The 24,155-nt window shown below is 39.0% G+C and overlaps 16 protein-coding genes across 17 annotated transcripts; 7 read left to right on the top strand and 9 right to left on the bottom strand.

Annotated features, from left to right (window-relative positions):
* The first annotated feature begins 10 nt into the window (after positions 1 to 10).
* Gasu_06120 (uncharacterized protein) lies at positions 11 to 1,065 on the top strand. Its single transcript, XM_005708663.1, has one exon. The coding sequence runs from the start codon at positions 42 to 44 to the stop codon at positions 1,005 to 1,007; it is 966 nt and encodes a 321-aa protein (XP_005708720.1). The 5' UTR covers positions 11 to 41; the 3' UTR covers positions 1,008 to 1,065.
* A 5-nt stretch (positions 1,066 to 1,070) lies between these two features.
* On the top strand, positions 1,071 to 2,325 carry Gasu_06110 (high light inducible protein). Of its 2 annotated transcripts, none has more exons than XM_005708661.1 (1): positions 1,071 to 2,325. In XM_005708661.1, exon 1 carries the CDS (start codon positions 1,747 to 1,749, stop codon positions 2,287 to 2,289), a length of 543 nt encoding a protein of 180 aa, XP_005708718.1. In that variant the 5' UTR covers positions 1,071 to 1,746; the 3' UTR covers positions 2,290 to 2,325. Both variants share the same exon structure in this region, with proteins under 2 accessions (XP_005708718.1, XP_005708719.1).
* A 794-nt stretch (positions 2,326 to 3,119) lies between these two features.
* Gasu_06100 (superoxide dismutase, Fe-Mn family) lies at positions 3,120 to 4,130 on the bottom strand. Its single transcript, XM_005708660.1, has 4 exons — positions 4,013 to 4,130; positions 3,739 to 3,964; positions 3,508 to 3,679; positions 3,120 to 3,442 (listed from the first exon to the last, which is right to left on the bottom strand). The coding sequence occupies exons 1-4, from the start codon at positions 4,070 to 4,072 to the stop codon at positions 3,220 to 3,222; spliced, it is 681 nt and encodes a 226-aa protein (XP_005708717.1). The 5' UTR covers positions 4,073 to 4,130; the 3' UTR covers positions 3,120 to 3,219.
* A 10-nt stretch (positions 4,131 to 4,140) lies between these two features.
* Positions 4,141 to 4,895, top strand: Gasu_06090 (uncharacterized protein). The gene is made up of 2 exons (XM_005708659.1): positions 4,141 to 4,529; positions 4,585 to 4,895. The coding sequence occupies exons 1-2, from the start codon at positions 4,161 to 4,163 to the stop codon at positions 4,717 to 4,719; spliced, it is 504 nt and encodes a 167-aa protein (XP_005708716.1). The 5' UTR covers positions 4,141 to 4,160; the 3' UTR covers positions 4,720 to 4,895.
* Positions 4,896 to 4,980: 85 nt separating this feature from the next.
* On the top strand, positions 4,981 to 6,859 carry Gasu_06080 (uncharacterized protein). Its single transcript, XM_005708658.1, has one exon. The coding sequence runs from the start codon at positions 4,982 to 4,984 to the stop codon at positions 6,821 to 6,823; it is 1,842 nt and encodes a 613-aa protein (XP_005708715.1). The 5' UTR covers position 4,981; the 3' UTR covers positions 6,824 to 6,859.
* A 31-nt stretch (positions 6,860 to 6,890) lies between these two features.
* Gasu_06070 (homeobox protein) lies at positions 6,891 to 7,865 on the top strand. The gene is made up of 3 exons (XM_005708657.1): positions 6,891 to 6,967; positions 7,016 to 7,604; positions 7,658 to 7,865. Exons 1-3 carry the CDS (start codon positions 6,905 to 6,907, stop codon positions 7,747 to 7,749), a joined length of 744 nt encoding a protein of 247 aa, XP_005708714.1. The 5' UTR covers positions 6,891 to 6,904; the 3' UTR covers positions 7,750 to 7,865.
* Positions 7,866 to 7,880: 15 nt separating this feature from the next.
* Gasu_06060 (acetoacetyl-CoA synthetase) lies at positions 7,881 to 10,508 on the top strand. The gene is made up of 5 exons (XM_005708656.1): positions 7,881 to 8,886; positions 8,938 to 9,686; positions 9,744 to 10,055; positions 10,111 to 10,287; positions 10,345 to 10,508. Exons 1-5 carry the CDS (start codon positions 7,905 to 7,907, stop codon positions 10,459 to 10,461), a joined length of 2,337 nt encoding a protein of 778 aa, XP_005708713.1. The 5' UTR covers positions 7,881 to 7,904; the 3' UTR covers positions 10,462 to 10,508.
* On the bottom strand, positions 10,340 to 11,410 carry Gasu_06050 (glutathione S-transferase). The gene has a single exon (XM_005708655.1). The coding sequence runs from the start codon at positions 11,388 to 11,390 to the stop codon at positions 10,497 to 10,499; it is 894 nt and encodes a 297-aa protein (XP_005708712.1). The 5' UTR covers positions 11,391 to 11,410; the 3' UTR covers positions 10,340 to 10,496.
* A 6-nt stretch (positions 11,411 to 11,416) lies between these two features.
* Positions 11,417 to 12,250, bottom strand: Gasu_06040 (uncharacterized protein). Its single transcript, XM_005708654.1, has one exon. It carries the CDS (start codon positions 12,225 to 12,227, stop codon positions 11,508 to 11,510), a length of 720 nt encoding a protein of 239 aa, XP_005708711.1. The 5' UTR covers positions 12,228 to 12,250; the 3' UTR covers positions 11,417 to 11,507.
* Positions 12,251 to 12,258: 8 nt separating this feature from the next.
* On the bottom strand, positions 12,259 to 15,040 carry Gasu_06030 (transducin family protein / WD-40 repeat family protein). Its single transcript, XM_005708653.1, has one exon. It carries the CDS (start codon positions 14,977 to 14,979, stop codon positions 12,298 to 12,300), a length of 2,682 nt encoding a protein of 893 aa, XP_005708710.1. The 5' UTR covers positions 14,980 to 15,040; the 3' UTR covers positions 12,259 to 12,297.
* A 78-nt stretch (positions 15,041 to 15,118) lies between these two features.
* Gasu_06020 (transcription initiation factor TFIID, subunit TAF7) lies at positions 15,119 to 16,390 on the bottom strand. Its single transcript, XM_005708652.1, has one exon. It carries the CDS (start codon positions 16,371 to 16,373, stop codon positions 15,294 to 15,296), a length of 1,080 nt encoding a protein of 359 aa, XP_005708709.1. The 5' UTR covers positions 16,374 to 16,390; the 3' UTR covers positions 15,119 to 15,293.
* A 13-nt stretch (positions 16,391 to 16,403) lies between these two features.
* Gasu_06010 (ribonuclease) lies at positions 16,404 to 18,670 on the bottom strand. Its single transcript, XM_005708651.1, has 6 exons — positions 17,808 to 18,670; positions 17,693 to 17,748; positions 17,263 to 17,639; positions 17,057 to 17,218; positions 16,722 to 17,003; positions 16,404 to 16,662 (listed from the first exon to the last, which is right to left on the bottom strand). The coding sequence occupies exons 1-6, from the start codon at positions 18,606 to 18,608 to the stop codon at positions 16,556 to 16,558; spliced, it is 1,785 nt and encodes a 594-aa protein (XP_005708708.1). The 5' UTR covers positions 18,609 to 18,670; the 3' UTR covers positions 16,404 to 16,555.
* A 9-nt stretch (positions 18,671 to 18,679) lies between these two features.
* Positions 18,680 to 19,330, bottom strand: Gasu_06000 (40S ribosomal protein S17). The gene is made up of 3 exons (XM_005708650.1): positions 19,316 to 19,330; positions 19,106 to 19,267; positions 18,680 to 19,054 (listed from the first exon to the last, which is right to left on the bottom strand). The coding sequence occupies exons 1-3, from the start codon at positions 19,316 to 19,318 to the stop codon at positions 18,818 to 18,820; spliced, it is 402 nt and encodes a 133-aa protein (XP_005708707.1). The 5' UTR covers positions 19,319 to 19,330; the 3' UTR covers positions 18,680 to 18,817.
* Positions 19,331 to 19,340: 10 nt separating this feature from the next.
* On the top strand, positions 19,341 to 20,225 carry Gasu_05990 (5-formyltetrahydrofolate cyclo-ligase). The gene is made up of 4 exons (XM_005708649.1): positions 19,341 to 19,531; positions 19,580 to 19,665; positions 19,716 to 19,976; positions 20,037 to 20,225. The coding sequence occupies exons 1-4, from the start codon at positions 19,438 to 19,440 to the stop codon at positions 20,202 to 20,204; spliced, it is 609 nt and encodes a 202-aa protein (XP_005708706.1). The 5' UTR covers positions 19,341 to 19,437; the 3' UTR covers positions 20,205 to 20,225.
* Positions 20,226 to 20,229: 4 nt separating this feature from the next.
* Positions 20,230 to 22,470, bottom strand: Gasu_05980 (pyruvate kinase). Its single transcript, XM_005708648.1, has one exon. It carries the CDS (start codon positions 22,462 to 22,464, stop codon positions 20,257 to 20,259), a length of 2,208 nt encoding a protein of 735 aa, XP_005708705.1. The 5' UTR covers positions 22,465 to 22,470; the 3' UTR covers positions 20,230 to 20,256.
* Positions 22,471 to 22,473: 3 nt separating this feature from the next.
* Gasu_05970 (uncharacterized protein) lies at positions 22,474 to 24,150 on the bottom strand. The gene is made up of 3 exons (XM_005708647.1): positions 23,867 to 24,150; positions 22,848 to 23,820; positions 22,474 to 22,793 (listed from the first exon to the last, which is right to left on the bottom strand). The coding sequence occupies exons 1-3, from the start codon at positions 24,125 to 24,127 to the stop codon at positions 22,519 to 22,521; spliced, it is 1,509 nt and encodes a 502-aa protein (XP_005708704.1). The 5' UTR covers positions 24,128 to 24,150; the 3' UTR covers positions 22,474 to 22,518.
* Positions 24,151 to 24,155: the final 5 nt, after the last annotated feature.

Below are 24,155 nucleotides of genomic sequence, written 5' to 3'. Positions count from 1 at the left end.
ATATCAAAATCAACGCCAGTTCCACCAATGCAAAGCAGAGAATGAGATTAGGTCACAAAAGTTCGACTCTACGTTTCGCATTTCCTTCCCTTCCACCCACTTGCTTGATAGTTCCCGATGCTCACAACGTGTCCACCTTTCCTTTGAAAGATAAGCAGCAATTGTTATCGACGGAAACTCCAAAGATTCAAGGTGAATGGATAGGTTACAGTGCGACTTACGAAATAGATAGTGGAAAAGTTGTCCATGTCCCAGAAAAGTGGGTACCCGATGCTTTTATCGACTGGGGCGTGATCGTCAATGGATTGGAACACATGACTTCAGCAGTGTTGGATGGTGATCTATTGCGCATCAAAGAGACTCTCATATTGCCCAAAGTTGGGTGTGAAGAAGACTCCGTTGCCGTGGATATTTCCGAATATCAGATTCCCTACAAAAGTGTTGCTTTTGTACCTTTTCCTGGTGGCAGTTTCTCTTATGGACCTACAAGTTTACAAGGAGATGGTAGTCGTTTGGATATATTGACCCATATGGCATTCTCTCATTCCACCGAGAGTGAGAGATGGACTCGTTTAGGTGTCACTGTATCTTTTGAAACGAAAAGAATTCATCTGGTGAAGGAAGAATGGAACTCGGAATACAATGGTGGACAATCTTTGATCGGTTGTGGAGGAAATATTGAGGCATTCGATGATGATCAAAGGTTGGATCCTTCTGACCTTTTACAGTTTCAAAAGGGAAACAAGATAACTTGGTCAAAGGACTTGGGGATGGAAATGCAACAAGATACCGACTGCGCAGTGCCTTGGACAGTTGATAGAATATTATTTGATTGGTATTTGCCTGCGAATGCCCATGTTCGTTGTTTCTATGGAGAAGATGATCGCTTTTGTTTACAAACAGGATGGTTGGCAACTCCATCTCAGTACTTTTTAGTTTCCAGAGAATATAATCATCAACAAGAGTTTATTCAGGCTACATGGTTTGAAAGTAAAGTTGATATATAACCTTGCTACGATAAAGAAACAAGGGAATATCGTAACATGTGTAAGTTATTATATATTCTATTTCTTTCCCTCGAGCCAATTTCTGTTGACGCAATGAGATAAAATCATGACCAATTTTCGTTTTCACTTGGGTGTAAAAAACAGGGACGTTGTGTGTAATCCTATATCCTTTCCATCGCATGAGTCTGCCTTATTATTCTCTTGAAGAGGTATCATGCTCCTCTTCCGACTGAAGAATCAACAATGAACAAGACCCAACGTAATCTCTAGGTAAGAAAACACTGTTCACGCAGCGACGCGTGGATTGTAGTAAAAGGTAAGGTCTACGCTGTCACTCCATTTCTGGATGATCATCCAGGTGGTGAAGATGCTATATTGAAAGTCTCTGGTAAGACAAAACACCTTTTGGTTCACCAGAATATAACTTGTGGAGCAGGAAAGGACGCTACAGAGGACTTTGACGGAGTTGGTCACTCGTCCCTTGCTTGGAGTATGCTTGAAAGTTATCTCATCGGATTCTTATATACAACACGATAGTAATATTCTACTAGCGACGAAGGTATCAAGTGACCCATATCTGTTGACGTCATCGAAAAAGATAAGGTTGGCAATACAACACCTTTGCCTTGTATACAACCACGCGTATAGCTTTCGGACTCGCATTTTTGCAGAAATGCAGTCCTTTTCGCTAAAACTACCTTCCATTTTACAATAAATTCATTGCTACATTGGGGAAAGCATGGTAGCCACGACAATCTTGGTGATGGGTTACATAGTTTCGTTACAACCTTTGTATAAACAAAATAATTGTAGACTGCAAAACTGCTCTCTCTTTTCAAGAAAGAAAGTGATGTGTCCAAGATCGAGTGTTCGTTCGGACCGGGTTCATAAACCGATGCCTAGATTCAGTATGGAAACTGGATCTGATTTTGTGCAACCACCTAAGCAGGTCAGAGAAACAGAAAACGAAAGGAACGGTGAAGCAGCAGAGCACTTGGAAACCAACTTAGAACAAAACCAACCTATTGACTTTTCGTTCACACCCGAGGAACTAAGAGAGCAAGCAAGGAAATTGGATGAACTTGCAGAGGTATGGCGAGAAGAAAGACTGCAGCAAGAAAGAGAAGCCAATCGCAAATTTGGATTCACGCCTTTTGCAGAAACTCTCAATGGAAGATTGGCTATGTCTTTCCTACTCATTGGTTTGCTTACAGAATATTGGACGGGTTTCACAATAGTAGATCAGATCGCGTACATATTGGAAATTTTGGGATTTACTTAAATAAAGTTAAACTATTATAAAGTGACACATGCTTACGATGCATAGAATATTTATCGAGACTTTTTTGTTGTAGAATATGCAACCATTAATTTAAAAGTTATTCGACGATTTTTAAAGCCACCCTGGTCAGTCAAAGTCACGACGAACCTCAACCAAGCCAATTTATTTATTCCAAACAAATTGAATATTGCATGTAAATATTCGCTTTTTAACAAAAATTCTTATCATTAATTACTCATACAACATCACTTGAACCAATAATAGTTATTTAAAGAAAATTAATATTCGAAAACAATAAATTCCAAATAAATAAAATTAATAATTTGGAGATGAGTTGTACATTTTGAATTTTTTGGTTTCTTGAATAGAACACAAAAAATTTAAGATTTGAATCGATTAATTTTTTCTATAACGGAAACTTTCTAATAATTCAGGTATAATGCGTTTAAAAAATTTGTCAAATTGATGATAAATTTTAAGTCCTCGTTTCAGCTATGTATTTATTTTGCCTACACATTGTGCTTTCATTTTCTCGGCAGACGACAGCCTGCTTCATTTTCGTTGTTTTTTTAACTTTTAAGTTATTTTATGTAGTTGATATTGGCAAACGCAGCACTTCATAAGAATCATGACTAGAAATTATTTAGTGTCTGTTTGAGTAGTCATAGTTTCGTCATGTATTAGCGTTAACTTTCAAACTGATTTATAACACATTAGCGAGGTGGGAATAATATAAACTCTTTGTGTTCCCGCGAATAAAGCGTATTTGTATTTCCTTTCTAGTCTTAAGCCTCTTTGACTAAACATTGCTATTCTGTGTTGGCATTTCGGTAATTAAATAATTTTGGCAGGCATGATCACACAAAAAAGAGCACTCTTTCAACATTTTATACGGACGATATTTGTTCAAAAGAACAAGTCAAACCAATTTTAGGCTATTGCTTTTTCATATCTACTTGCAACATCTTTCCAATTGACAACATTCCATACATTCTTTACATAGGTCGCTCTATCATTCTTATATTGAAGATAGTACGAATGTTCCCATACATCCACTCCCAATAGCGGTATCAAGTTCTTAGTTGACAGTGGATCCTGGTTCTGACATTGTTCCAATTTCAGTTTCTTCGAGTTTGGATCTAATCCCAACCAACTATGCAACAATAAAGTTTTCATCTTCAGCCCAATGAGATAAAGCAAAAAATGTTCTCAACTAACCCCCAACCAGATCCTTCGACTCCGATGGCAGTAGTAGAAAGACTAGAAATAAGAGCGTCCAAGGAGCCAAACTCCTTTTCTACCGCTTTTAAGAATGCACCGTCTGGACGAGTACCTCCACCTTTATTCACTGGTGCCAAATTATGCCACAGAATGGAGTGGTTGACATGACCTATAGGTGTGTGTATATGGTAAGCAATAAGAAAAACGAGAAATCAACGGCGAGCTTACCACCTCCATTGAATTTGAGCATCTTTTGTAGTGCAATCATATCTCCTACGTTACCGGCTTCTTCTGCTTTATGGATCTTTTCCAACGCAGCGTTAAGATTGTTCACATAAGTTTGGTGGTGTTTTTGATGGTGAAGTCGCATGATTTCTGCACTAATATATGGTTCCAACTCACCGTAATCGTAGGGTAGATCGGGTAGCTGAAACTTGGAAACACTGGAAGAAAACTATGCGACCATGAAAACAATTGGGATGAGAAGGTGATCAAGACTTACTTGTTTCTCTGTAAAAGTCTGAAACACTTTAGATAAGTGACGCAATTGGTTACTCGTCATTTCCAACAGGCAATCGAAGTTTCCACCAATTCTCCAAGTTTTGTGAAAGGGAGAAGAAAGAAACAATAGAGATGGGAGGAGGAAATCCATGCGAGGACGAGGAGGATGGCAACGACTAGTCATTCGAAACTGTACTAGTAACGTTTCGAAACAAGAAAATAAAGGACAATCCATTGCTAGCAACGAAAAAGCAAATACCCGGGTGAATACTTTTGATGCGGCGGGGTTGGCAGATGGTCAAGATCCTTTGGCTTTGAGAAAGGCAGCATGGAAATATGGCATCTTATCGTTGTTGTTTGGAGTAGTTGCAGGTGTCATTCAGTACAAGCGCTCTGCTCGGGAAGCGAAAGGAAAGGAAAATATTGCTGAAAATGCTTCACAAACTCAGTTGTCCTCTTCTCGAGTCACGGAAGAAGAACAAGTGATACCCGATGCTCTGGTTGAACTACAATTGACAGTAAGTTTTCCAAACAAGTAGATGGGATATGATAGTCTCAACTTAGGGTTGAAAGCAAATAGAGTTGGAGTCACAGTTGAAGTGCCTTAGAGCCAATGCCAAGACTGAAGAGTCACTTCAGGAGTTGGAACGATTGAAAGAAAGACTTGCGCAAGTGGAAAAAGAAATAGAGGCAAAGGCCAATAGATAAATATTAAGGAATGGATATTGTGAAGTAAGTTTAGTACAAAGGAAATGGCGTATGTATAAATATACTGTTAAAGTTGCGTTTTATAAGAGTAACAAAAGACCACATAAATATGTATATTCTTCTCTTCTCGTACCGGGGAATATCCACGTATTGTTGGTAATCGAAAATCGATGAAATGGACTCTACAGTCGCACCTTGTACAAAGCACAACACCGAGGACCAAGGAGAGACTTTAAGAGAAGCGATAACAAAAGTTCGTGAAATGATGGAGAACCGAATATATAATAAGAGTAGTTTGGAACTACAGCAAATACTTCATCCTTTGAATCATTTACGTACTGCTCAAGACATTACGCAAGGGTTGAGAAGAATATCAAGAACACTTGATCGTTTGCTCAAGTACAAGTCGGATTCTTCCAATGATATGACCAAGTTGGAAAGACTTTCTAGAGTCCGGCATAGTTTACGTGCAAGTAAGAAACAGTTGCATTCCTTGACTAGACAACTACAGGAGAACAGTATAGTTTATAGAGTCCATGAAATAAGCAGCAGTAAGCACGAGAGGCTTTTAGCACGTTTTGAACTTTGTTCTTTTTGTTCAGAGTGTGACTTTTTCGTTACTAGAACGGAAGCAACAGAAAGTGAGTCTTCTGTAGACGTAGTAACTATAAGTACTACAAGCCTGTTGATTGATATTTCTATAAATCCAGAAAAGGGTATAGAAAGTGTCTCCTTTCGGTTCTTTAGTCAAGATGGTGAAGAGTTTACAGATGATAAACTTTGTGAGACTATTGAGTCCTGGTTAATATCGGAGCGTTTTTCTCTGTTTGAAGAAAAGCTAAGAACAGTTTGGAAGTTGGACAGAATAGACCAACATATGAACAAGTTGGATATTGTCAAATTGTTACATCATCTTCGATTGTTATTTAGAAATGTTTGTGGTTATGAACATTCCAAATCACTTCCCATACAAGATGGACATGGATGGATATTACCAGATTTAGAAGGTGTTATGGACCTCTTTTATAGTTGTTGTTGTCACAGACAACTTATTTTACAAGGTTACTGTCGCGAAGAGGATTGGATGGATATTTGTAAAGAATGTCCTAGTTGTATGTCTGGAGTCATTTCTATACGAGAGGAATTGGAAGAAAAGGAAGTATTCTTTCCTATGCAAGTTCCGAATGAAATGGAGTTGGAACAGGAAGATAAGTTTCCAGTTGATTTACAGAAATGGGTTGGAGTGGGTATATCAGCAGAGTTGTCTTTTCTCATTTCTCTCCAACTTCCTATCAAGATGACATTAACGACTGCTCGACTTTTGTATCTTTGTTATGAAGAAGAATGGACTCATCGCCATTCTCGATATTCTTATGGAAAGGAGTGGTTTGACATTTCCCATTCTCATATGCCTTGTATTCTATTAGAAGAAGCTCTTTTGGAGGATTGTGGATACCCAATGTGGTGTTGTGGAGAGAATCTCCATTCTAGTTCGGAAACTTGGACAAGAGTTCATCGAGATAGTGGCATCATAGAGAATAGTTTAGAATATGTTGATGGAAGAAGGATGATTCTAAGCTATTCGCTGCCTGTTCGCTTTTCATTGAGAAGGAGATGTGTCCAAGTTGATTGTGTTCCATTCCTTCGAATAGACAAACTGATCACTATTTTGGGTATTTTGAGACAACAATTGGTATTCAATCAGTTGTTTCAAAGTTTATTTTGTGATTGTTACGCAGATGGGAGATTATATACATCGAGTCAGAAGCCTATGAATAAGGATTCTTCTTATACTAGGCTGGTGACATGTTGCTTCAAGGAAGGTGGTATGGAATCGAGTGACTTTCGTTTTGAAGTGGTTGTACATCCACCTTTTTTAATAGAATTATATTTATGGAGAATGAAGGAGGAGCAGCAATTGGAAGCGATCCAAGTGAACATTTCTATTGGTTCTCATGGATGGTTGCAGGTTTCTATGAACAGTATACAGCAGCATATTGGATGGTTTGAAAAAGTATTGAAAACTACAAGCAATATTCCCCTCTGTTTATTTCATTTATGGAAAAAACTCGAATCGAATGATCTTCGTTTCGCACCCTCATGAAGATGACAGATGATAAGTAAAAAATGACAAGGAAAAGCGTGTTTTGGAGATAGGCAAGGTGAAGGTCTTGTGTTTGTATAAATGACTTTTCCAAAATATTTTTATTTGTATGGCAACAAGTTACAACCCACAGATTTTCATGAGGTAATTGTATTCTCCAATGAAACTATGGTAACCATATTCTCTTTTTAGAACTTTTTAAAAGATATACAACAACATGAGTCGTTTGTCTATTCCTTTTTAAAAGCTTTGTTAGAAGCGTGGAAGCAAATTGGATGGAATACGAACCATGCGGTGATACAAGAACAGTTGTATTGTTGGAAACAACAACTGTGGCTAGAAATAGGACAAAGGGTCTATTTAGATACGAGTCCTAGTCAAAAATACTTTTTTGATGTTTTGCATGGTTTATGGGAATGGGTATTCTATAAAGCACGAGTAGGAAATGCAAATGAGTTGAACAACATTCAAGATTGTTACTCGTTGAAAGTGGAAGATGTCCATTCCGTATCTAGTCATTCACCACTCAAAGTAGGTCACGGAAATAAGAAGCCATCTTCATCAGCTGTGATGACCAAATATGCGAGAAAAGTATTGAATGATTGGTTCCATGCGAATATGCATCATCCTTATCCATCCGAAAAGGTGAAAAGAGAATTGGCTCATGAAGCTGGTATTACCGTGGAACAAGTCAACACCTTTTTTGGAAATAAAAGAATGCGTACGAAACGAAAACTGGCAAAGCTCTTTCAACAACAACACCAGGATACGGATACATCAGGTAAGAGAATATCGATGAATGAAATGGTGGTGTTCTTAACCATCATATGATAGGTAACTTTTCTCCACGGTTTCGATGGCAAAAGTTGATATTTCCACAACTAGTAGAGTTAGAAAAGTCCAAAATATCCACTCAATATAAATAACAACGTTAGATATGGTTGTGTCATCTTTCTGGGTTTTGCCATTTATTTGTTCAAAAGGAGAGAAATGATCTTCGTCGTTGGAGAAATCATCGAATATCCCATTCTTATTTTCTTAATCTTCTTCTCTCAAGAAAACATTCTTCCAAGAAGAGCATATGGAAAGAAATGAGAAAACCAGTGTAAAAGATGTCCAAGGCTTATTGAGTGGTTTAGTACCTTTCTGGACTCCAAGTGAGTCACGTATAAAGGAGTCCCAGTTGTATCGTTTTGTCCAATGGATCGACAGGAAATATGGCTTGAGACTAGGAAAGACTATTTCCGATACTTTTCAAGGAACGGAGGAGAGAGGAGGATGGAAACAAGAACAGTATGAAAAATGGGAAGCTATCTATGAAGAACTTCACCAATGGTCTATCGAGCACTTGGACGACTTTTGGTCAGCGGTTTGGGACTTTATGGACGTGAAAGCTTCAAAGAGAATGGAGCACATTAGGCTACCAAGGGAAAACAGTGCTATGCCAAGAGTTCGTTGGTTTGTGGGCGCAAAATGCAACCTTGCTGAAAACTTACTTCGATTCCGTGGTTCAGAAACTGCCCTGATATTTCGTTCAGAAGATCCCAACTATCCAAGAGTAGAATGGACTTTCTCACAACTATATGATAAAGTATTCTACTTTTGGAAAGGACTTTTATCCAATGGCATAACCAAAGGAGATATGATTGTTGGTTATGTTCCAAATATGCTAGAAACAGCAGTAGCTGCCTTGGGAACCATCGCAATGGGAGCTACTTGGGCTTCCTGTAGTCCGGATTTTGGAGTACAAGCTGTGGTGGAACGCTTCGGTCAAATAAAACCCAAAGTACTTGTAGCATCTGATGGTTACTTTTTCAAAGGAAAGGTTTTCAACTCGATTGAGAAACTCAAGGAAATTGTGAAAGAATTGAAAACATTGAAGTTGCTTATAATCATTCCTTATATTCATAGAGAGAATGAAGCATCATGGAAGAGTGCAAATTGGGGAATTCCTTGTCATTCATTTGACGAGTTTGGTAAATTAGAATCATCAGATAGTGAAAAAGTTATCCATTTTGAACAAGTAAGCTTCGATCACCCTTGTTATATTATGTTTTCTTCTGGTAAGCTTGGGAAACATGCTAGTACTTTTTATTTTTGATTTGTCGATATAGGAACTACGGGACTTCCCAAGTGTTTGGTACAAGGAACGGGAGTGTTGCTCAATCAAATGAAGGAACATCAACTACACTGTGATTTCAAACCCAAACAGAGACTTCTTTATTTTACAACTTGTGGATGGATGATGTGGAATTGGCAGTTGGCTGCTTTGGCATCCAATATCTGTTTGGTTATTTATGATGGAAGTCCGTTACCTCCACAAGAGCCATATTTACTCTTCCGTATATTAGATGAAGAACAGGTGACTTATTTTGGAACATCAGCAAGATTTTTACAAGCTGTTGAAGAAGCGGGAGTAAACCCATTTAGAGATACTATGAAAAGAAGATTGAAAAAGATGGATTCGATGATACAATCCAATACCCAACTCACAAGTCATCAAAAGGCCAAATGGAGACATTTCTTGGAATCTTGTAGTCCACATACTTTTCAAGTGGGTAGTTTTCCGAGGGAGTTGGAGGATTTATTGGAACAGGATGAATTGTTGTGGTTGGAATATCAACGGACCACTTATTGGCCAAGTGAATGTATTCCATTTTATTATTTAGATGCTATTCTTGTTACTGGTTCACCCTCATCACCTTTGAACTTTGCTTATGTTTACAATCAGATCTCTCCTAGAGCACGTTATTTATCTATAAGTGGTGGAACTGAAATCAATGGTTGTTTTGGAAATGGTTGCATTTTAAAGAGAATATTTGCACCCGAGTTACAATGTAGAGGTTTAGGGATGGATATTCGAGTAAGTAGAGAGGCAAAATGAAGTTATGTGAGTTCTCACATGGGAGACTGTATATAGATATTCAATGATCAGGGACAAAGTGTCATAGGACAGGAAGGAGAGTTGGTATGCTGTACCCCGGTTCCTTCCATGCCACTCTATCTTTGGAATGACAACGAGTTTAAAAAGTATACAGAGACCTATTTTGATAAGTATCCTGGCATTTGGAGACATGGAGACTTTGCTACTATGACGGAACGATATTCACTGAATATTAAGGGGCGCTCAGATGCCACTATGAACCCTGGAGGTGTTCGGATTGGCAGTGCCGAAATATATCATGTGGTTTCTTCCTTTGCTGAATTGGAAGATTGTGTGGTTGTTGGACAGGTAAATAGGGAAATAAGACAGGGATATTCTTGACCCATTTCTTGTGTTTGGATAGCATTGGCACGGAGATGAAAGGATTATCATGTTTGTTAAACTGAAGGAGAACACAATTCTTTCGGAAGACTTGATTCAAAGGATTCGTCAAGCTTTGAGAGAGAAATTATCGCCTCGTCATGTCCCTGCAAAAGTGTTGAGTGTTCCTGAGATTCCGTACACCGTTAATAATAAAAAAGTAAGTGAAGATACATAATAAATATTGGACGAGATGAACATGGAAATTTTTGTTTAGGTTGAAATTGCTGTGAAACGGGTAATTGAAGGTTTAGATGTCCCCAACAAAGGTGCCATTCAAAATCCCGAATGCTTAGAATACTATAGAGAGCTTGCAAAGAGAGAATTACAATAGTTCAAATGGTCAAAAGATTATTGAAAAATAAAAGATCAAGTCATTCTTTGTTTCAACCCCATTCTTTCAAAACGACCATTCTTTTCCCACGTTTCTAAGCCTTCCATAACCTCTTTGTAGACTCTTTCCGCTGCAGCTGATTCTGTCTTCATAAAATGGAACCAACCACTCAACTTGGGTAAATCTTCCAATGGATACCAATTATAATATCGTGGTGCCAAATATACCCAAAATAGAAGACTCGGAAACAAAGCAACATCTCCCAACGATATGCGTTCTCCAGCAACAAAAGGAGTTGCCTGAATGACTCTTTCCAGTATTTCCAATCCTCTACGACCGGATTCGAAACAACTTTTTCGTTCTTCCATGGTTGACACATCACGATAAAGACCATATTGATAGGGACCTATGTACAGGTCGTATAGTCTACTAGCAAGGCGAGCAAGTGCTCTCTTCTCTGCTGTTTTGGGTATAAAGGAAGGTGAAACGTGCATATATTTGTCAATGAGATATTCGTTGATAACTTCACTTTCCACAAGTGTTATATTGTTGTCCGCGAGCCATAAAGCTGGTACTTTTCCAAGTGGGTTGATCTTGAGATATTCTTCACTCTTCAAGCCGACTGGTGGAGAATGAATTTCGATAGGAATTTCTTTGGCATAAATAACAAATCTACAACGAGCTGAATAGTTGGAAACAGGGAAGGAGTAGAGGATGCCTTCTCTTTCTTTTTCTTGAAAGATATCCAAGTCAAGAGAGCAGTAATAACTCCTCTTGGGATGGACAGCTTTTGTTCTAGTCCCATGAAGTGGACAACAGGAGTACCAACTTCCATATTTTCTGCTTCTTATTTCTTTACAATAACCATTTGCAGAATATAAGAAACCAACAACGGGACAGGCTGAGTCGCGAGGCAAAGCCATCATCATCAATTCCTATGATTCCTTTCACTTTGGGTTGTTATGAAATATTTATATTTGAAAACGACAAGCCAAGAATCTATTCTCACTTTCTAAAATCATTCTCTTTTCAAAGAATAACACGAGTTAGGTACCACCATTCTGTGAAAGATTGGGGTTTTGGTTTTCTTTTTCTTGTCTTTGAAGTCTTCTATACAGTGTTATTTTGAGTTTGCGACAGGCAGGACAACGAAGAACTCCCAATTTGTTGACAAGTAACACATGACAGTCAACTGCATAGAGAGAAAAGCATTGTTGTGACACATGAGAAGAATCGACCATGCCTAACGTTGTTCCTCTTCCATCTTGAGAAGTGAGACATATTGGTTTGTTTTCTTGTTGATAGAACCAACTGGAAGGGTATATGGATGGATTGCAACCGATACATAAGACACAGTTGGATATGTGAAACATCAAGTGAAACAAATCAACCACCGAGTAAATACGTGATGGAGCTATGGAAAGTGAAGCTTGTTGTGGAACTTTTCTCCGAGAGTAAAAACAAGACCAACAAAGGTCACTTTCTATTATTATGGTCAAGTTGTCCTTTTCTAGAGTTACATCTTGGAGTTGGTTGAAAGTGGAATAGTGGAACTTCACCATCCAATGACAAGAGAAACAGTTTGAATGGGTTTTATGAAACAAGTAGGACGTTCCCAAGTTCTCAAGCAGGTCACTTAGCTGGTTACAGTGTTGAAAAACTTTCTTGTCTAGTCGGTATGCCAAAAGAAGACTGGAAGAAAATTCCTCAAGAGTTGTGGTGGAAGGGATACAAAGGTGGAAACTGTTAGCAGTTGTGTCTGACATCAAGCTGTTACCTTGGTTTCTGAATAAAGCACACTTAAAAGGTTGTTTTATACTATTCTCAATATGTACGTTATGTCGGTCTTCTTAATTGAAACAACTTTTTCCAAAGACGTTGTCCATAATGTCGATGATTCTTTTCATCTAATTGAAATGCATTTGTCATCAAGTTCCATTCAGGTTTCCGTTCCACCATAGTGATATCTGTTGACAAGTCACTGGAAGACTCTTCTGTGGAATGAATACGAAGAGTATGAAAATGAAACAAACTATTCAGCAATTCATGTGGTGCAGGCAACACGTGACTAGGAACATCTTGCAACTCCAATACTTTGTTGGGATGGCCAATACTTGGGTTACTATTATCCAAAGGTAAAGTATCTGGAAGACGAGTCGATTCCCTATGATACAACTTCTCTCCAAGAATATGAAAGTAAGCAGATTCTTCGCTATGATATGCCTTATGTTCATCCTTGAGTAATTCTTCGGGTTGGGCTTGTTGTGAAGAGTTCAAATAACATCCGTACATTTGTAGTTCACTATCAATCAAAATAAGATCAGGAATATTTAAATTGAAATGAATGAGCGAAAAAAAAGCCGCTTTGATAGATATTCCCTTTGCATCTAAAACGTGCAGAGGATCAACTGAAAAAGGTTCATAGATGCAGATCTTATTATGGTGATATCTCTTTCGAGTTGAGGAGTTTTCACATTGCATTTGAGGCATCCAATTGGAATCAATATTATTCTTATAGACGACTGCAAAACGAGGTGAGACATCATCACAAGCAACCATAGGCTCTGAAACATGTTGTGACCATAACATTTCCATCTGAATCAAGTCAACAACGAGAAAGCTATTAGCCGTAGTGACAATCAAGATACCGCAGTTACCACCCAAACAATGTAACGAAGCAATATGACCAACATCGAAGCTCTTTTCACTCAACAATGAAATATGACTTGCATTTTCTTCCAATTTCCAAAAAGAAATCAAGTTATCATATGCAATTATCAAAAGACTGCCATCACTAGAGAAAGCTCCTCGGATGGTGGTTGCTGTTTGACAACCTTTCCATGTATGGATACAATACCATTTCAGCTGCTGCTGTTCTTGTGTACTCTTAAGAGCCCATATTCTAACAGTCCCATTCTTATGTAATGTACAAAGCATAGCAGCACTAGGATGACAAAACATATCCAAGACAAAAGAATCTTTGGATTGAATAAACATTCTGCTTTTCAATACGTAATGCGAAGACTGTAACTCATAAAACTGAACAACTTGTGCGCTAAACTCCGGTGGAAAAGACTCATCTTCAGGAACATGGCGCCGTTCCAAAGTAATAATACTAGACATGTCTTTGGTCACACATAAATGAGAAATAAAGGGAATCCACTTGGCGTCTTCCGCACAAGTTGGTTGATAATTGAAGTAGAACAAATCGACTTCCATTAAATGTAGATCTTGTGAAATATCAAATATTTGCAATCGACCAGTTCTACCTGGTAGTAATAGTTTCGGTGTGCTATTGGCTGTCCAAATGCACTTTACAAAATCCATCCAGGAATCTCTTGATTCCATTGCTTCTTTGTCTTTCCTTTGAGGATGAAAAGCTGTCCAAGACCATGCTCCACGTATTTCGCAAACAAGGTCACCATTAGAAGCATCCAATAATTTAAAGCTGTTGTCTTGGCTTGAGACTCCGATTACATTTCTATACGAATCTACCATAAGATATCGAATGCTTCCACCTAGTCTAGGAAGAAATGTGTGCTCTCCTGTATTGACTTTCCAAGATACTAAAACACCTTCTGTACCGCCTGAAAAGAGACGCACACCATTGACAGAAAAGGTTAAAGATAAGACTGTTCGTGAATGCCAATGAAACTTTGAATGCGTTAAGGCATTTAAAAAATGAATTGGATGCATATCATTTTGTTTAGATAATGTTGACACAAAGCAACGAAATATGCGAATCATTCCAGTCTCTTCTCCAACCGCTAATGTATCCGTCTCCTCATGATATGCCATTGCACGAATAGGCTTTGAGTGCCTCATGTGAAGCACTCCGTTCTCTTTCTTATCCAAAAAATAACAGGTCAGTCCATAATCAGTTCCGACCAAAAGAACAAGTTCCGAAGAGGAAGCCAAACAAAAGCATCGAGGGCGCTTCACTTGAAAGAGATTGGACACTTTACCATTACTTATTTTCACTGATATTACTCTATACAAGTTGTGTCCACGAGCAAAATTCCTTATTGTCTTCTTCTCTGACTGTTGTCCGTCCAACAAGGAATCTCTTTCTACAGCACCCAGCTTGCGACAAAGACAATACACAGTGTCTGTAAACTTTGTATCATATAAACAGTGTTCTATGGGTAGTCCAATATCTATAGTTTTTTGCAAACTTCCTTCTTCCACATCCCATATTCTCAAAGTCCCATCCTCACTGGCTGACATAACGACGGCACCATCAACCGGATGACTGGCAACTTTCGTAATTCTCTTATCGTGTGGTTTAGAAATAAAACTTTTTTGCCAATGAGTATTTTGGACGTTGCCTTGTTGAGAAGGACAAGTGCGATATACCGTAAAGGTATCACCTGAAACCAGGCACACTGCTGTCCCATCAAGACAGAAACAAAAGTTAGTCTTATAAAACAACCCTCCTGCTACTTTTCTAATAGAATCTCTTGCTAATCTTCTTTTTGAGACTTCGGACTGTGGTTCTACTTGTTGCAGAGTAACCATAGTATACTCCGTCAGTCACATGCGGTGTGTTGGTCGGCCATTCAACAAATTTCGATCGTCTATTTGTTATTTTGGTTATTCACGATGGCCGTGATAGATCGATCTAATGCACATTTCATGGAATTGTATCGGACTGAGTATTCTTCAATTAAATTTTATTCAATTTCATACAAATCAAAAAGCAGTATGAAAATAAACACATCGAAGGATGACTGCTAAAATGATGGTATTTTCTTCTGGCGATTAAACCAAATGCACTGAAATCATTTCCAAACTTCTATAGCCATTGGGACATTTCAAGTTGAGAAACACTTCTACATATGGGATTCTTTGTCATGTTTCTCAAGTGCCTCTCGAAGTCGAGCAAGTTCTTGATTCATGTCATCTAAATGTTGTTGCATACGTTGTTTCAAAGCACGATTAGAAACGTCCCTTATCTTTTCCTCCATTTGTCTTATCTTCGATTGTTGCGCCTCCATAGACTTTTCGAGTTTGAAGCGTTCGGCCTTTCGTTGTGCTTCCAATACTTTTTGTTGTTCTAGTTGGGGTGGAGTTGGACTGTTCATATTATCTTGTGGTGCTTCTAACAAAGGTTCTGACTTGATTCTCTCCTCCGATACATTAACCGAAGACACTTTTGCTGCTTCAACATTTTCAAAAGCTTTAGCAGACAACTCCTGTTCAAACACGCTGTTGACTGGCACGTCTTCAGTTTGTGTCATTTTCATTGGACTATCTTCCGTATTTACCTTCCCTTCAGGACTATGTTGAAAAGATTGGCTTTCCTCTTGTTCCAAAGAACCCGTCGTCGGTTCCTTGGTAGCGTCTTCCCACTCTTCCTCTTCCAAAAATTCCATCAACGCGTCTGTCTTCTTTGCTGATTCTCCTTTGACCAAATTATACTTCAATTCAAAGACATTTTTCATCAATCCTTCCACATAAGACACTCTTTCTGCACTATACTCTGGGAGATCCTTGCGAAACCTTGTCTTGGCGCCTTTTGTTACATGAGTAATACCGTCTTCCAAACAAAAGTCAGTTTCAGTTTTTTCAACTGCTTCTTCTATGGGTGTTGACTCCACTTGTAATACTTGATGAACGTCAAGATTCTTGTAAAGTTTCTTTGTTTCACCAAGTGTCGAGCTTTCCACTACACAAGGAAGGTCTAACAATACTGCAGCATATGTTTTGCCATCATATCGAAAAAGTGCGTGACGGTTGTCTATAAATTCTATTTGGTAAGGAAGTTCAAGTACTTGCTGACCACTGGCAAGTTTATCGTCGAGTTGCAGTTGTACACGGGATGCTAGTGCAGGTGGCAAACGAAGAATAACTTGCTGTTCATCCACTTGTCTGTATATACGACCAGTAGCTGGAGGAGAACTCGAAGACATATCAAAGCTAAACACTTAGTTTGTCATATCTCTCGCTCTTTCTCCTTTCTTGCTATGGAAACAAATGACTTTTCAATATAATATATATATCGATTGGCCAACGAAATGAAATGGATCTTAACCGTTTTGTCATTCGTTCCTCACAATCAACAAACCAACTTTTATTTGATACAGACCTCCATCTATAGAGTATTAAGACCAGGATCAGGTCTCGGTCTTTTGCAAAGCTCTGACACTTGCTTAAAGGATGGATGGTCCTTTGACCTCAATAACTGAAATAGTAACGACTCTAAAAGGAACAATGGGAGGCAAATAAGTTGACCTAGTAACACTGCAATAAATACGTACCATAAGTAGTAAGCCACGCTCCTGCCTGTTCAAGGCGACGAAATGCTGTACTTCTATCCATCGCTCGCTGAGAGGAAACTCCATCTGTTACGATGTGGACAGAATAACCCTTCTCAAGCAAATCTAAAGTGGTCTGCAACACACAGACGTGCGTTTCTATTCCCACAATCACTGCAGTTCTTCTTAACGAGTGTTCCAAGAGGCATTTTTCTACTTCTGGGACCATCATACTAAATACTGTCTTTTCATAAACTTTCATCTTTTGTGAGTCCAACTCTTCCACTAAAAACAACGAGTTTCCATTTTAGTCTTTCTCTTCCTCAAAAGGCAATTACCTGTGTGTCCCAAAGCACGGGGATATTGTTCAGTAGCTATTACAGGTATTTTGAACAGTTCTGCGGCTTCCAACAATATCTTGGCAGCATTAATCACACTCGTATACTGATAGATAACTGAGCGGAATCTTTCTTGAATATCACACACGAGAAGAATACATTCTTCCGGTTTCACTTTGCTAAAACGACTGGACATTTTGAATCACCAGGAATTTCTTCAAGCAAAGACAACAATGTCGTGAAAATTTCTTCTTCGATGCAATCATGACACTTGTTCTTTTCATCAAAAGATGAGTGATGCAAAGAATGAACGTGCAGAGTTCCTTCAAAACGAGCAATCCAACCACGCTGAACCAAGTTGTTCAAAAATAGACGCAACCTTCTACCAGAGAAACGAGTAGACTCTGTACCAAATAAATCATAGACATACACGGGACGTTGACAACTCAATGCTTCACTTATCATATTCACCGACTCACTGGTAACCAAAATATAGTCTGCTACACTTAAATATTGATGATATGGATTTTGAGAGTTTGGCTGCTTAGGATCATAAAACCAAATGTTATCCTTGAGAAAATTCCTAAAGTAGCGTGAGAACCTCTTTTTTGTGATACACGTGTACATTCATCATACTTTTGTAATTGTTGATAAAGCAGCCGAGAGACTTTCGATGGCGTTCTATTCGATACCTAAGCCAATGAAATTGACATCCTCACCTTGTATGAAAATAAAAGAAGCTTCCACTCACAGTTACAAGAAATATATAATTTTGCTGAGAAAATCTATCAACTGCTTGCGATAAATAATGCATGAATCGAGCAATAGACTTGTACGGATTGCAGTAAATGAGTTGCCAGTGGTTTCTAGGACCACCAATCAAGATAACAACTTTGATAACCGAAGCAAGCACAGGATATTGACGAATGGTTGTTTCTCTTATTTGTTTCAAGTATTCTGGAGTAAGCTCGTGTAAAGATAATGTGGTTGGTATCCAGTTGTCCTTGTTAAACTTTTGATAAACACTATCATGCTTGGGTGAAACTACTGCATCAAACAAGTCTGTATTACAACGCGGGTGCAACACTTGAATAGTTTTGCAGCTTTTATAACGATATCTCATGGCAACAAGAAATGGCGCCGTAGAACTGGCTGCACCTACTAAGACGAATGGATCTTCTAAAGAAAAGTGAGAGTTGTTAGTGTTGTCGAGTTTCTCTATAGGACTTTCAAAACATCCTATGTGCTTGGAAATACGTAAGAAATAGTCACTTAACAACATACGAGACTGCGGTTTCAACTTGGCAATCGTCTTGAGGAACAATTTGGCAATAGCCTTTGTGAACCAACGTTTCCAAAGCTGATGGGGATAAACTCTTTGGAAATATTGCTCAACTTTTGTCTCTTGTTTTCTTTGCAACGACTGCTCCAGTCGATTGGCAAGTACGCAAGCTTGTTTCTCAGCTCCTGTCCGAATATATTGACTGGTTTTACCGTCTCCATATATTATGATATTCTTCCACTCTTTCAAAAGCAACGAAAGTCTTTTCATTTGTTATTAATGGCTATCATCCATAAAAGAGTCGATCATTGTTCTCAAGTCTTCAAATGTTTTTTTTCACAATGTGAGACAAGTTTGTCGCGAGTAATCCACTTTCCAACAAAAGATAGTCATACAAGGCTCATAACAACACGATCTATAAATAAATTGGTAAAAAGGTCGGACGTATATATTCATCTTGTGTGCACTTTTATTTTCCACTAAAATGCTCTCGGTGCAAATTTCTTGGGCTCTACTCCAGTCTCGACTATCACATTGGGAAGATTCTTATATCCCAAAGACTCCAACATATTCTTAGTCACCGGGTCAATCTTCACTTCACCCACGTCTATGGCGGATATTTCGGGAACAAAGTCCATTCGTCTTTCTCTCTCTTCTTCTTGTAATTTAAGAGAAATTCCCCGAACAGGTCCTTTCTGGATTCGCTTCATCAAATGCTACACGAACCCGTTCAAAGTTTTCAACAGTGGACAAGGTTGATGACGTACCGTTACGAAACCTGCAATCTTGTTACGAAGTCTTTTAGAAGGAATAAGTGCCACTTCATCGCATATTCTTTTGTTGGTCTGGAAATCCAAAGTCAACTTGGAATAATATTTTTCGATGATCACACGTGCAGACTTTTTTACTGTTTTGGTTCTCACTCGACCCTACAAATATTATAAAGTTGGGATTCGGTGAGTTCATCTATTTCTTACCATAGCCTCTGCTTTTGAATAATACTAGTCAACAACAAGTTTACTCAATCGATAGCAAACCCAATCCACAGTGTGTCACTGGACGACGCCGAGTAGGCCAATTCTTCAACTCAGCACAATCGATGCAAAGTTCACTGGTGGTGTTGAAAAGAGAGTTGAGAAGGAGAACACGGGAAAAACTAAAACAACTCAAGGAAGAAGTTGTCCTAGTGGAAAGTAAGCTTTTAAAAGACAATTTTCTCTCAAATATATTTATTGTTGAAGGTAAAAAGATCACAGAACGATTGGCAACTTGGACACCGTTTCAACAGGCCAGTTCTGTTGCTTGTTACGTCAGTTTTACAAAGGAAGTGAGTACGAATTGCGTACAGTGATAGAGGATTTTCAATTCAAACAACAGGTAGATACTCGTGAAATAATCAGACTCATATTGGAATCCAACAAGCGCTGTTTTCTTCCCAGAATACAAGAAGACCATACTCTATGGTTTTATCAAGCACATAGTTTAGAACAAATATTTTCTTGGGAACCCAATCGGTGGGGTATTCGGGAGCCTCCAGTGACACAGCCCGTTCTTTGTTTGGAACGAGATTGTCTAGATTTGGTAATAGTTCCTGGCCTTGCTTTTGATGTAATGGGACATCGATTGGGACGTGGAAAGGTAGTCACGTTATTTTGTGGGCAGCTTTTATAAAGAAAATAATCGTGATGGAATGAATAGGGTTATTATGATCGATTTATATCGCAATGCAAACAAGTGGCCCAACAAAGAGGGATTCAGCCTCCCTTATTTGTTGGAGTTGCATTATCGGCGTCGATGGTGGAGAACGTCCCAGTAGATGAAGAAGACCAACCCATGGATATTGTTCTTTCTCCTATATCTGGTTGACGGCTTCCTTACTTTCGCCAAAGATAACTTAGAAAGTACAAGAGCTATGTAACTAAACTATTCTCAATTGAATAGAATGAATAATTTCACTAGAGTTGGCAACAATTGTTTTGAAGCGTTGCAAAGTAAAGCCTTCTCCTTCAGAATGATTGGCTAACTCGGGATTCCTTCGATGCGTTGTATTCTCTTCTTCTGCAATAGCAATCTTTTCTCGGCTACTATCTTCCAAGTCAACATCTCGCATACTCCATTCTGCCTCAATGGCATCGCTGATCTTGAGTCCCAATTGACGAAGGCCTCTTCGGACAAAAGATACGGGAAGTTGCTCTTTGGAATCTCCAAGAGAATGAAATACAGATTCTATTTGCTCTTCACTAATGACTGGAGCACCACCGAGAATATCCGCAACCACTACCACCAAATCTCCTGATTGCAAACAACCTCGAAGGAAAAGTGTCTGAATAGCACGTTGTACAGTTATTTCAGGGTCATCAGAAAATACAATACGGAAACCTCTTACGCCGTACAGAAGACTCAACCGATTACGACTAGTTGGTGTTGGGGTAAATGCATATATAGGAGCATTAGGTCGACAATTGGAAACTAAGGAGGCCATGAATCCCTTTTGAGTAAATACAAGGATAGCCTTTGCATTTCTTTGATTAGCCAAAACAGTAGCCGATGACGAGATGTTCTCTGCTATGGTGGCAATCGGCACCATTCCATTGACTCTTGAAACTTGGTTGGGACTCCATGAATGCAAAAAAGGGTCGAGAGTATCTTGTTTCAACTTTTGTTCCATCCGAACGGCAACCGAATGCATGATCTGAATTGCTTTAAATGGATGCTTTCCACTGGCAGTTTCTGTGGTTAACATAAGAGCGTCCGTCTTTTGTTTCACGGCTTCCGCAATATCCGTAACTTCCGCTCTGGTTGGTGTAGGATACTGTACCATGGACTCTAAAAAGTGTGTGGATATAATGCAAGGTTTCTTATAACGTCGACATAGAGAAACAATCCTTTGTTGCCAAACAGGAACCATTTCATAAGGAATAGCAGTACCCAAATCTCCTCTTGCAACCATCACTGCATCGGAAGATTGAACAATCTCCTCCAAATGTTCCAATCCTGCTTTACTTTCAATTTTAGCAACCACTCCAATATTGGCATTCCTTTCTTTGATGAGATTCTTTAACCGATTGACTTGTTCTGCGGACTCTACAAATGAAAGAGCAATATACTCCACTCGCTGACGAATAGCAAACTCAATATCTGCATCTGGGTCACAGCCTGCCATGTATGGTGAACAGGCTTCGGGATCACTAGGTGAATGAAGAGCATACGATTTCCCTCGGATTGAAATAGGAGCTCTACTTTTCAAAGTTCCACTCTCAATGACCTTGCAAATAACATCCGTGTGAGTAACTTCTTCTACCAACATTTGCACAGTTCCATTCTCTATTTGAATCAGGTCTCCAACATTGACAACATTGACAAAACCATCATAACTCACTTCACTAGTAAAAGGAGGATATGAGGGTTCATGTCGAATAGTCAAAACAAAGCGTTGATTCTTCTCCAGTTTCGGCTCAATAGTAAATTCTCCTATCCGAACAGAGTCTAAACTTCCAATGTCGACCATAACCGACACAACAAAAGGGCTATTGGTCACTATTTCCCGAATATTTTCTATGACTAATTGATGCCAAGCAAAGTCTCCGTGCGACATATTCAATCTAAGAACATCTGCACCCTCCGCAATCAGTTGCATCAACTGAGCTGGTTGACAAGTGGAGGGACCCACGGTGCAGACTATCTTTGTTGCTCTTGTTCCTAAAGGAATGAGATTGACGTCTTCAGGTAACACGCTGCAATAGTTTCGGAATCTAGGAGGCAAAGTTTCAAGTTTCTTTGCCAAAGTGGGACTGATGGCCCTGTCTATTGGAGTTTTCTTCAACTGTTCATATTGTTTAGCTTCCGCTTGATCTTCTGCGGCAATTTGTTCTTCTTCCTCTGCACCACCTTTTATGTGCATCCGGGTTGAAGACTTGATTTCTTTTGCACTTTGCAAAGTATTGCTTTGTTTCAAGGCGAGCTTTCGCTGACCATAGAAAATGGATAGAGGTAACGACAACTTCTTGCTAGTATATCTCTTAAAGAATACAGCATATAATGAACCACAACTATTTTCTAAACTTTTGCAAGGCACTTGACTATGATGAAAACTGTTGATTGGCGTCGACGACTGTAAGAATGCCATCCAGGACGTGGGAATTCCAAACCTTTTATTGATCCATCGCAAAAGCTTCTTCCTTTACATAAAGATATGTTTGTTCGGACTTTCAGAATCATCTGTCTGTTGTTCCGTATAGCTTTTGATCAATTCTAATAGCTGAGGATCTAATGCTTTACGACTCTTCTGGAGGTTGGGCCATTTTTGGGTCACTAAAGAAGTAAACTCTCTCAATGAAAGCGGAGTCTTTTTCAAACACGAGTCCCAAAGGATATCGCGAACAATTGTTTCCAACTCTGGACTTTTCTCATTGGATGAATTGTTGTTCAAAACTCGACGTTTCTTCGTACTCGACTCTATCAGGCAATTCCATTCTGTCATTGGAATCTACAATAAATAACATTTCATACCTGAGTCTGTCACGACTTTCTCTTTTTTCAATAATCGTTTGATTTCTTTGCCAGAATGTGACAAATTCGGCATATCTTCATTATCAGAGTCCGAGGATGAAAGGGCACTAGGAGAAGCACTTCCAACGGATGCAGCTTCTTCTAAACGAGATCTTTTGCGATACGGAGAACTTTTGGTAGAGACACCTGAAGAACGATCTTTCAAGAATTCTTTCTGCCCAACTTCTGATTCATCCTCTGATAATCCTCTCTCTTCTTCATGTTCTTGAACTTCTTCTACCTCTTCCCCAAGCGAAACATCGTCATCCTCAAATGTCACTTCATAATCAAGATCTTCATTTTCTTCTGAGGTTTTGGTTCTTTTCAAACTTTTACGGATAACACCGTCATTCTGCAAAGAAGAAGATTGCGGTGTATCCACAAAACTTGCTTTTGAAGAATAACTCAATAAGCTTCCAGATTCTGAAGCAAGAGGGACAGCTTCACCTTTCGTTATGGAAAGATTATCTTTGGTCGGCAGCCGTTCCCACTCCTTTTGCTCTGCTCTATTTTGTCTTTGTATCTTACGTTCGGCTTCTTCCACATCCAGCTCATTTGTACGTTCCGCCGGGAGCAAAGATCTAAAGTGATAACGGCAGTATTTGTCCAGAGTTACAAAGTCTGCTTCATTTCTCTCATCATCCAGAATAAATAAAGCATACGTAGCAGACGATTCTCCTTCTAAACTTCCCGAAAACTTTTTCACATTATTGTCTTCGTTAGCTTGAGCACCAGAATTTTGCTTGGAACCACACTCGATGCACCACCTCTTTCGAGACCTTGGCGGCAGCTTTACAACTCCTTCGGAAGCTTGTCTCCTAGCTCGACGACAAGCTAGAAAAGTTTGTTGTTCTTTCAAAAATTTTCGCTCCGCAGCAAGTTCTTCTCGACGCGCTTCTACCGTGTCCTCACCTTGTCGGTAAATTCTAAGCAACTAAGCATCCCGTGAGCCTCGTCAACTTTCAAAGAGTAATACTTACCGACGACTGCACCGTAGGCAAGTCTTCTGGAAAGAATCTTGCAAGGAAATAGTCTCTATCCGTCTTTGACAACATACGCAGACTATATCTCTCAAAACCCTTCAAAGTCTCTGAGTTGGAGACTAGATTATCTTGGTCTTCATCTTCTTCTTCTAATACTTCCTCATCTAATGAGACGTCATCCGCGACTTCTTCCAAGTTGGAATAAAAGTTATACATTTCGTTAATACACAAGTCTGTGTCAACGTCAAAGTCGTCCATGGCGCAATTTCTCAATACATCCAAATCA

The sequence above is a fragment of the Galdieria sulphuraria genome (genome assembly GCF_000341285.1).
Source record: "Galdieria sulphuraria unplaced genomic scaffold scaf_3, whole genome shotgun sequence".
NCBI lineage: Eukaryota > Rhodophyta > Bangiophyceae > Galdieriales > Galdieriaceae > Galdieria > Galdieria sulphuraria.
The sequence above is the reverse complement of the archived record's forward strand: the minus strand, read 5'-3'. Positions and strand labels throughout refer to the sequence as shown.